Source organism: Gopherus evgoodei, unplaced genomic scaffold (genome assembly GCF_007399415.2).
Source record: "Gopherus evgoodei ecotype Sinaloan lineage unplaced genomic scaffold, rGopEvg1_v1.p scaffold_297_arrow_ctg1, whole genome shotgun sequence".
NCBI lineage: Eukaryota > Metazoa > Chordata > Testudines > Testudinidae > Gopherus > Gopherus evgoodei.
Genome location: NW_022059960.1, coordinates 2,908 through 13,705, shown reverse-complemented (window position 1 = coordinate 13,705; position 10,798 = coordinate 2,908). Strand labels below are relative to the sequence as shown.

The 10,798-nt window shown below is 60.9% G+C and overlaps 1 protein-coding gene across 1 annotated transcript; it reads left to right on the top strand.

The window, feature by feature from the left end:
- Window positions 1–604: 604 nt before the first annotated feature.
- On the top strand, window positions 605–10,566 carry LOC115640339 (von Willebrand factor A domain-containing protein 5A-like). Its single transcript, XM_030543081.1, is given in 15 exon segments — window positions 605–638; window positions 817–1,019; window positions 1,684–1,906; window positions 2,555–2,778; window positions 3,358–3,508; window positions 4,080–4,252; window positions 4,362–4,450; window positions 4,756–4,900; window positions 5,834–5,913; window positions 6,172–6,300; window positions 6,487–6,695; window positions 7,705–7,860; window positions 9,096–9,232; window positions 9,691–9,817; window positions 10,279–10,566. Coding segments are annotated over 15 exon segments (2,157 nt in total). The 5' UTR covers window positions 605–607; the 3' UTR covers window positions 10,359–10,566.
- The last annotated feature ends 232 nt before the right edge of the window (window positions 10,567–10,798 follow it).

The window sequence follows — 10,798 nt, the reverse complement described above, 5'->3', positions numbered from 1 at the left end:
GAGCTGGAGCCTGCTCCACAAACCTCTGCTTCTCTGCAGGGCGACAGCGGGGAGATGGGCCTAGCTGGGTTGACAACCCCCCAGTAACTGACTTGGGTTCCCCACAACCCCTATCATTGCTCCAGGGCCCCCCAGGGGCTGAAGATAGAACGCAGGAGTCCTGGCTCCCAGTCCCCTCATTCTAACCTAGTAGTCCCCCACCCCGCTTCATTCCGTCTGCCCCCTCATGCCTCCTTCCTTCCATCCGTCTGTCCATCCATCCATTCGTGCCCATATAGTTCCCCTACATTTCTCCATCCATTCCCTAACTCCCAGCCATACCCCGGTTCTCACCTGCCCCTCCCTGCTGGGGGCTGGCGCCGTGGCAGGGGGAGGTGATGGCCCGAGAGGAGCCATGATTCTGATCTCGGGAGCTAGGCCCTGTGAGCCTGTGGGACTCCCTGCCACAGGACTGGCTGAGCAGGGGGGTTGGGCTGGGGTCACCGAGCCATCGCTGGGGGCGGGGCCGGTTGGGGCACCCTGTGCCTGTCATTTTCCATGGAAAGCTTCTATCTCACCCCCACCTTCCCCCACACAGATCCCCAACCCCAGAGCTGAGATGGAGCTGATGAGGAGGCTGCAGCTCCCCAAGGAACCAGGTGAGTCAGGGGTGTGGGAAGCGGCGCCGAGCGGGAGAGGGCGGCCCCATGGCTGACGTGACCCTTCCCCCCAGTGTCCATGGGGAGTTTGTGGGGGAGGCCATGGCTGATGTCCCCTTCACCCCGGTGCCCATGGGAGTTTGTGGGGGGGCCGTGGCTGACATCCCCCTCCCCCCAGTGCCCCTGCGCAGCAGCTCGGTGTCGATGTTGATCCGAGGCTTTGTGGCTGACGTGGGCTGCGAGCTGCTCTACAGGAACGAGGAGCCGGGGCCCGTGGAGGCCGTGTTCAAGTTCCCCGTGGATGCCGAGGCAGCTGTCTACGCCTTCGAGGCCTGGCTGAGTGGGGCCTGCATCCAGGCCCAGCTCCACGAGAAGAAACAGGTGCTTGGGGCAGGGTCCCAGGGGGTAGAGAGGAGGGGGCTGTGTTGAGGGGATCTTGGGGTGACCCCGTCTCTCCCGGCAGGTGTAGGAGCAGTACGGGGATGCACTGGGCAGGGAGCAGAGGGATGTCCAGGGACAGGGGGATCTTGGGGTAACCCTGTATCTCCCAGCAGGCACAAGAGGTATACGGGGACGTGGTAGGCAGGGGGATGTTGGGGGACAGGGGTATCTCAGGGTGACCCCCTCTATCCTGGCAGGCGCAAGAGATGTACGCACGGAGATCTTGGGGGGCAGGGGATCTCGCTGTGACCCCGTCTCTCCCGGCAGGCGCAGGAGGTGTACGAGGAAGTGCCAGCCGGGGGGCAGGGGGATGTTGAGAGACGGGGGGATCTCGTTGTGCCCCCGTCTCTCCAGCAGGCGCAGTAGGTGTAGGGGGATATCAGGGGCAGGGGGATGTCGGGGGGCAGGGGGATATCAGGGTGACCCCATCTCTCCTGGCAGGTGCAGGAGTTGTATGAGAATGCGCTGGCCGGGGGACAGAGGGATCTCGGGGTGACCCTGTCTCTCCCAGCAGGTGCAGGAGGTGTATGGGGATGTGCTGGCCAGGTGGCAGGGGTATGTTGGGGGCAGGGGGATCTAGGGGTGACCCTGTCTCTCTAGGCAGGCACAGGAGCTGTACGGGGACGCACTGGCCGGGGGGCAGAGCTTGTTTCTGCTGCAGCAGGAAGGGGCCGGGGGCGACATGTTTAGCTGCTCCCTGGCGAATCTGCCTCCCGGGGAGGAGGCAGTGCTGACCCTGCGCTACATCTGCAAGCTGCCGCTGGAGCCTGACGGGGCTGCCCACTAGGTGCTGCCGACCGTGCTGCGTCCCCGCTACACACCCCATTGTGAGACCCACAGATCTCCCTGCCCCTCCCACATACCCCACAGTGAGACCCACAACCCCCCTGCCTCTGCTCTGCGCACACTGGTGAGACCCACAGATCCCCTACCCCCGTCACAGTGAGACCTACAGCCCCCACCCACGTGCCCCACGGTGAGACCAGGAGATCGCCCTGCCTCTGCTATGCACTCCATGGTGAGACCCACAGATCCCCCCTTACTCCCCTGCACCCTATATCCCAGCTGTTTGCTTCCAGCTGTGCTGCACCCCTTTGACATGTCCCATGTTGAGACCAGATCCATAGGCCCCATAGATCCCACATAGCTTGCTGTACCCCATAGCCCCCAGAACTCCAGCTACACACCCCACGGTGAGTGACTCCACAGCCCATAGCCCCCTGATACCTCTACAGCCCCTGTTACATATCCCACAATGAAAGACCCACATAGCTCCCATAATGCCCCATAGGCCACTACTGTGTGCCCCATGGTAAGTACCCTGCCCCATAGGCCTGCAATCCCTGCCCCAGGGTGTGTGACCCACCCTCACCATCCTCAAATCTCCTGATATCCCAGCCTAATATTCCCCCAGTATCTCATACTCCCCTGCTCTCCCAGGCCCCTGGCTCTCACCCCTGTGTCTCTCTCTGCAGGGTGGGACGGGCAGGATGTCACCCAGGGGGTCCTGTGGGTCCCCCAGCGGGAACTGCCCTACACCCTGAGCCTGAGCGCCACGCTGCAGTCGCCCCATGGCATCACCCGCGTGCTCTCCAACTGCCCCCTCACTCCCCTGAGCTATACAGCTGGGAACCGAACCACTGCCCAGGAAAGGGCTCACCTGGACGCCTGGGTCCTGGCCATTTCCACTGGGAGGATGGTGCTGGGGAGGGCTCTGGGCTGAGGCGTGGGTGCCAGGGAACCGGTCTGTGGGCTGGAGGGAGGTGGGGGGGGGATTTGGGGTCAGGCTGGGGGGCAGGTCCCAGGTGAGTGGGTCCTGAAATGGGGAGCATGGGCCATGGGTGACTGGGGGAGCGGGGGGACTGAACGACAACAACAGATCTGGGGAATTTCCCAGTTTCTCTGGGGAAAATCTGGACAGGCAGAAATCTGCCAGTTTGTGGAGGAAATCCCTGGGAGTTGCTGGGATCTGTTAGGCTTTATTTTCTGGGATTTTCCCTCTCCTTGTTTCTCAGTGGAAGGAAATGGAGGTGCGGGGACCAGCAAAATTTCACCCCCAAATTGGAAAGATTTAACCTCCCCAAAATGTCAAATGTTTGCAGTTTTTCACCAGGAAAAGCCAAGTTCCCGCGTTGGCCTTTGGGATTGTTTTTCCCTCTCTTCTTTCCACCGAACCTGGTGGCGCCCAGCCAGTGTTCCCAGGGTCAGCCCCTCACCTTGGCTCCATGCAGGGGGTGCTAAGCTGGCTGCGAGAGCCAGCAGACCCCTGATCCCCCAGGGATTGTGTGGAGATGACTGTGTCTGTCGCCCCTCAGGTGTCACTGGCCCAGGACCCCCGTGGGACCAGGACGTGGAGCTGCTGGTGTATTATGCGGAGCCACACAAACCTAACATGGTGCTGGAGGCCGGGCTGCCTGGAGCCAAGCCAGGTAGGAGAGGGGATCCTGCACCCAGCTACTTCTAGGAAGGGGCACAGAGGGGGATCTGTGGGGGGTGAAGTAGGTGCCGGGTGGTGAAAAGGGATTGGGGAGGCACAGGGGGATGATTGGGGAATGGGGGATGCTAGGGCTGATACAGGTGGGTGCTGTGGGAATCCGGGGGCAGGTGAGGGTGGGGGAACAGGAGTGGGGGCCCATAGGGGAGCTGGGGATGGGGTGTGTGTGGAGGATGGGGGATGGGAGTGGGGGGCCATGGGGGAGCTGGGGATGGGAGGGGTGTGGAGGACGGGGGACAGAAGCAGGGGGCTCTTGGGGGAGCTGCTGTTGGCAGGGAGGGGTGTCTAGGAGCAGGCGGGCACTGGGGAGCACTGCAGGTTTGGGGGGCATAAGGGAGAACTGGGGATGGGAGAGCAGGCACTAGGGGGCTGGGTATTGGAGGTGGGGGGAGGGACAGATCTGTGGGGGTGGGTCTCTGGGGGCAGTTGGGGGTGCGATGGGGTGGCTCACGTGGGCTCGACCCCATGCCCGCCCCATTTGGGGGCTGGCCCTAATCTCACTGCAGGCTCCCTGATGGGCGACCCGGCTGTGATGGTGACTCTGCTCCCCAGAGTGCCCGAGGTGGTGCCAGCCCAGAGCCGGGCCTGGGAGTTCATACTCCTGCTGGACTGCTCCGGCAGCATGGCGTGCCCCATGGACAGCAGAGACCTCTTCCGCCAGCGCATCAATAGCGCCAAGGTACAGCCAGACGGGAGGCTGCGCTAGGTGGGACCGCGCTGGGGGGAGTTGCCCAGGCTGGCTGGGCCCATGGGGCTGACTTTCCATCCATCCGTCTGTCTGTCCCCAGGAGACCCTAATCCTGCTGTTGAAGAGTTTGCCCCTGGGCTGTTATTTCAACATCTATGGCTTTGGGTCTGAGTTCGAGTCCTTCTACCTGTGAGTCTGAGGGGTAGGATAGGGAAGAGGCTGGCTGGGTTAGTGGGCAGGGCTGGCTGGAGATTAGGGGGCAGGGTTGGTTAGGGGACAGAGGTGTCTGTAGGTTAGAGGGCAAGGCTGGTTAGGGGTAGGGGGCTTCGATGGGTTGGGGGCAGGGCTGGTTAGGGGACAGGGGCTTGCTGGAGGTTAGGGGGCAGGGCTGGCTGGGGGCAGGAGGTGTCTGGGTTAGGGGGCAGGGCTGGCTGGGGGCAGGGTGTCCCTGGCTCCAGCTGTCCCAGCCCCAGACCTATCAATGCCTCCTGCAGGCAGAGCATGGAATATACCCAGCTGACCATGGCCGAGTCCCTGCAGGGCGTTCAGCTGCTCCAGGCTAACCTGGGGGGCACCAAATTCTTGGAGCCACTACAAGCCATTTACCGCAGCCCATGCCGGGACGGGCACCCACATCAGGTACCGGGGGCACTGGGGCCAGCTGGAGGGGCCTCCTGGGGCAGGCTCGGAGAGTGATTGTGGGGCCGTGGGGTGATGGGGGGGGTCTCAGAGAAGTATGCGGGCTTAGGGGGACAGACTCATAGACTTTCAGATAATCCTTCCCAGGGGGCCCCCACCCAGCCCCCTGAGAAGGATTATTTGCAGTAACTGAGCCCCCCACTCCCAGTGCACCATCCCTGCCCATGGGGTGTTTGCTCCCAGCTGTCACATGGGCCATACGCCATCACAGGCCCCTCCTTGCCTGTTCCCGCCATCCTGCTCCCCTCAGAGGCTGTTCCTGAACTTCCAAGTGGGAGATCCTGGGAGAGGGGATCGGAGAAGGGCTGGGGGCTCTGGGGGGCAGTCGACAGGGGCCATGGGGTTGCTTGGAGTGGGACTGGGACTCTGGGCCAGTTGGGAGTGAGGGGGGCAGTGCCAGCGCCCCTGGGGGTGTGAGCAGGGCGTGGCAGGTAGCAACCCGGGGGGAGGGCGGGTGGGCGGAGGCAGGAACCTCTGTATAGAGCTTGGAGGGGCAGCGCTTTGTGCTGCACCCAGCTCTGGGGGGTGCCCTGCAGCCTGTGGGGGGCAGGAAGGGCACACGTGATGGGATCAGGAGGAATCTTCCGAAAGGTGCCCACAGCCGTCGGTGGGTTCTTGTCTCCAGAGGCAGGCGAACAGGTGATGGGTGGGGGTTGGGGTCATGCCTGGGGGTTGGGGGTCACAGAGATAGGCGAGAAGATCAGCAGTCCCCATCTGTCAGCCCCTCAGGAGAGATCTCTGGGAGGGGAGGGATGGGGCCTGGGGTCTCTGGGAGAGTCAGGCTCTCTGGTGAGCTGCTCCTGTTCCCAGTGGGGAGCGGGTGTCTCTGGGGGGGCTGTGGTCCCTGGCTCTGACAGCGTCTCTCCCCCACAGCTGTTCGTGTTTACGGATGGGGAGGCAGAGAACACCCAGGATGTCATCACAGAGGTGTGGCGTCACCAGGGGACCCACAGGTAATAGGGATACCTCCCCCCTAGCCCTGCCCCCATTAGCATTGCCATCATGTGGACCCCCCCACCATAGTCCCCAGCATCTGCCCAGCCCTTCACCTCACTCTGCCCCCCAGCCCTGCCAGCATGGGCAGCCTCCCCCCAAGCCCAGCCAGCCCTACTGGCCCCTCTCCAACTGTCCTGTCCCCCTCTCCCAGCACTGGATGGACCCCACCGTCTCTGCACACACCCCACTCCCCCCGAACTCTATCCCCCCTGCAGGTGCTTCTCCTTCGGCATCGGGGATGGGGTTTCCACAGCTCTGATCAAAGGCATCGCCCGGGCAGCAGATGGCAGTGCCGAGTTCATCACTGGCCAGGACCGCATGCAGCCCAAGGTGAGAACCCAGGAGTCTGGGCTCCCAGCTCCCCTGCTATAACCCACCAGCCCCTACTCCCCTCCCTGCAGCAGGGATAGAACCCAGGAGTTCTGGCACCCACTCCCCCCCTTCATCCCACTAGACCCTGCTCCCCTCCCCACAGCGGCTGGAACCCAGGCATCCAGGGCTGACCCCATGACTCTCTCTCCCCAGCACAGGCTGCCTGTTTACCGGCTGGCAGCCAAGTCGCTGCTGCTGGAGCTGGAGGGGGCCGTGGGCGCTGGGTCAGAAGTGGCCCGGCACCGGGCAGTGGAGACCAGTCTGAGCTTGGGGGTCATCTGCTCCCTCACGGCCTATGTGGGGGTGAACATGGAGCGGGGGCAGCTGGTGCAGGGGCTGCTGGTGAGATGGGACGTCCCACTGGCAGGTAACCCCTGAAGGGGTCGGGGCTCCTGGCACCGGGGGGGGACCCAGCATGTGGGGGGAACTCGGAGGGGGGGGAGGGAAGGCACCGGCAGGAGGGATGTGGGGAACCTGGCACCAGGAAGGAGGGGAATTCCGGGAGGGATCCCAGCACTGGAGGATCCAAGTGTAAGGGCGGGGAGATCCCAGAAGCATGGGGGGCATTTTGCTTATGGGGTAATGTCCCTTTGCCCCTCTCCCTGCCCCCGTGACTCCCATCGGGCTGTGCTGCCCCTCTCTGTTCCCAGGCGATGGTGACCCCAATCCTCACACCCCCAGGACATGGGGAGAGCAGGGGTGCTGGCAGGGTGAGACAGGGAGTAGCCCACAGGGCTTGCCTCCCATAGCCCTGCCAGGAGAGTGGGACCTGTGCTTCCCCCCAGACAGACGGACAGAGACAGACAGGCAGGCGGAGACCCAAAGTCAGGCAGGGACAAAGACCGAGAATCAGACAGACGGACCCAGAGCGGGACAGTACTGGAGAGACGCAGAGAGAGAAACAGATCCAGTGAGACCGACCGACCTACGCAGACAGTTGCAGGTGCATCACTGTCGTGAGCAGACCTGCCTAGCGGGGGCCTCTCGCTCCCCAGCATCCTGCCCTCATCCATGGGGTGCAGCACCCACCCCTGCATCCTCTGGAGCTGGAGGAGAGGTCCCGGCTGAAGAATGGGGAGAGAAGAATGGGCCTGTGCGGACTGGATCTGGGGGTCACAGCCAGAGGGGAAGGGACAGGAGCTGGGGAGATCCTGGCTGTGATGGAGCTGCAGGGAGAGGAGGATGGGGCTGGATGTGTGGAGGTCCCAGCTGGGAGAAAGGGAATGGGGGGTATGGAGAAGGGGTCCTAGGGTCCCAGCGGTGCGTTGGCTCTAAGTGCCTGGGGAGGGGGGATTTCTCTTCCCTCCCTTTGCTTCTCTGTGTCTATTTGTGTGTCCGTCTGTGTCTCTCTCTGTCCATCTGCTCTCTAAATTTAGATTTCATCAAGGAATATATGGAGATGATAGACTGCGTCTCGATAAGGGAAGTCTTAATAGACCGTATCTATGAGTGGCCAGTGAGCAGAGTGCGCCTAGGTGAACCGAACTACCGCAGCGTCTTCGGGCGCCTGTCCCATGACTTGCATGTGGCACGTGAGTACCACTGCCACAAGTGCCTGCAGCTCTCCAAGTCCAGCACCAGCCATCTTCTCCCTCGGAAGTGCCTCTCCTGGCCCCGTGGGGGGGCGGGGGGACAACACAAGGGCAGACAGTCCTACAATCAGGGGCCCCTGGCACCTTGAAAGATGAGGGGGGCATGGGCTGGGAGTCAGGACTCTGAGGGCGGGCAAATGCCAGGGTGATGCTTCATCGGGTTAGAGACAGATGTGCCTGGAAGGTCACGGAGTTGTGTAAGTATTTAAAAACTAAATAGAAAACCAAGGAAACTCCTGGCCGAAAAACCTTTGTGTTGCTGCAGGAGGGAGAATTGTTAGCTGTTTTTTTTTTAAATGTCTTGTAGTAAAGTATCTCGAAACAAAATGAATAAAAAAAAATGAAATCCCCAGGCAAAAAACTCTGTGAAGCTGGAATTTAGGGTGTGAATTTGTATCAGTGAGCTAAGTGTGTCTGGGGGGAAGGAGGGATCAGGAGTTTTTAGTAACAGAAATGTCTCTGAGCAGTTTTCTCTGAAATAAACACAGAGGGAAATTCCCAGGCAAAAAACCCTTGTGAAACTGGGCCTAAGCTTGGATGTTTGTACAGGTGAGTTCAGGGGCAAAAGTCTATTGGCACATTTTGGTTTATAAACCAAGAGACCCACAAAAGGCAGAACTTTTAAAGTGAAGGCTCACCTTAAAACCTGAATTTGGAGAGTCTGGAAATACAAAGTTACTGTAGCCCAGATAACTTTAGCTCTGCCCCATAACCCTGGCCCATGCATGGCTATAATATCATATAGACTCTGTAACACCCCGTTGCCCGCTACCCCTTTAGATGCTTGTGTCTCCCTCCGGACGTAGGTCTGTATCACAGGTTGTAGTGGGGGATGGTCCTGGGATCAGATTGATTTTGGAAAACACCCTGGGGTCGTGGAATTAATGGCTGGGCTGGGACATTCACAGAGAGCTGAGTGCCCATCTCCGACTGAAAGTTAATTGTCATCTCATGGATACAAGAAGGGGCAGAGTTAAGGATGTCTGTGGCGGGGTTAAGGGTGCAGAAGAGCAGGTAAAGGGTGCCCATGGATGACATAGTGTTAAGGGTGCAGAGGGGCAGGTTAAGGACACACAGATGGTTACAGTTAAGGTTGGCTGTCCCCCAGCCTGGACAGGCCATGTCGCTGTTCTGAACCCACAACCCTTTACCAGCCCCATCTGGTCTCTTCCCAGAGCGGGCACCAGAGGAGTCTGCCTTGCTGAGGCTGGTGTCTCTGCAAAATGCTGACAGTTCGTGGGACCTGGACCCCCGGTTGGCTGCCATGCTGTGGGTGAGTGAGACCGATGCCTGGGAGAGGATACCCATAGAGGTGAGTGGGGGCAGGGAGGGTGCAAAGGAGAGAGGAAGGGAGAGATGAGGAGGCAGGTCCTATGTATTGGGCCTCTTCTCTGCTCTCAGATGAGGTTGGAGTGACCCAGGCTGGTGGGGGGGAGTTTGAGGGTGATTAGATTAAATGACCCCTGAACTTGGAGCCCAGTGGGCGAGACAGGCCCAGATTGGGGGGCCGGGAACCCCCTAATGAGGTCGGAGCATTGGATCAAGGAGGCCAAGGGCCACGTGGAGGCACCCAGGCGGGGCACTTTGTCAGGCCGTCTCCCTACCCCCGGGCATGGCACTGGGCATCTGGGTAGGGGGTCCATAATGCTGGAGTGGGAGTGGTAGGAACCCTCTGAGTCGGGAGGGGGATGACTGGAGTGGAGGGGGTCCCTAGGGATGAGGGGTCAGGCCGGGCACTGACTCAAGCTGTCTTTCTCCTGCCTCCCTCAGGACATGACCCCCAGCATCTGGGCCATGGTGCTAGCCGTGGTCTGGCTGCACGACCGGGCCATGGGGCAGCGTGATGAGTGGGAGCTGCTGGAGGCCAAGGCTGTGGGTTGGGTGTGGGACCGAGCAGGTGAGAGGAGGTCAGGGAGGTGGGGGGCAGGGACAGTGTCCAGGGTCTCAACTCCCAAGAGCCCCTGCCTCATGGGGCCCCTGAGCCTGGGCCCCAGGAACCTCCATCCTCACCCCTCTGTCCCCATGGCCCACAGCCATGACCCTGCCCCCATGTCCCATACCCCAGCCCAGGGCCCTGAGAGCCTGTGCCCCATGGATCCCAGGGCCCCCATCCATGAGATTCCTGCCCTCCAGGGCCCCACAGCCCAGCCCTCGAAAGCCCCCATCCCCAGCCTCTCCCCATCCCAATCCCAGCATCCTTCTGGGGTTTCCGTGCCCCACCCCCGAGGACCTTTACTTCCCAGCTTCCCAACCCCCATGCCAGTCCCTCACGTGCTGTGAGCTCTCTTCCCTTTGCCTCCAGGCCCTCCCCTTGTTCCCTGAGCTGGTGTCTCTCCATTGACCCACCTCTCATTTCAGGGGCCCGGCTGAGTGAGTGCCTGGAAGCCGCCAACACCCTGCTGGACTGCAGCGTTGGCCCTGCTGTCTTTGGGCTCTGAGCCCCCCTGGGATCCCTGTATCTGCTCCCCAAACTACCTTGGGCATTCAACTTGGAGCTCCAAGAAGTTGCTGCGCTGACCTCGCCCTGCATGAGCCATCCAGTGTAAACCTAGTCCCATCTCTGTGGAGTTCAGCTATTGGACAGACAGACAGACCAACAGAATCTATGCTTGTCCAAATGCGACCTCATTTTGTCATAGTGGCAGATTTCTCTTTGCTAGACAATCCTGAACGCAAACAGGAGCGCAGTGATTCACATAATTCTTCATTTCCTCTCTGTCTAGGTCTGGACTGGAGCTGGTCAGACATTTTCCAGCTGAACAGTGTTGTGTTGGCAAATGCGATTCCATGGTGAAGGCTGAAAGGTGGAAACAAGCAGCAGATGGAGGAAGCTTGTCCCATGCTGCATGTTGTGAATCCGTCCCAAGTCACCAGCTGC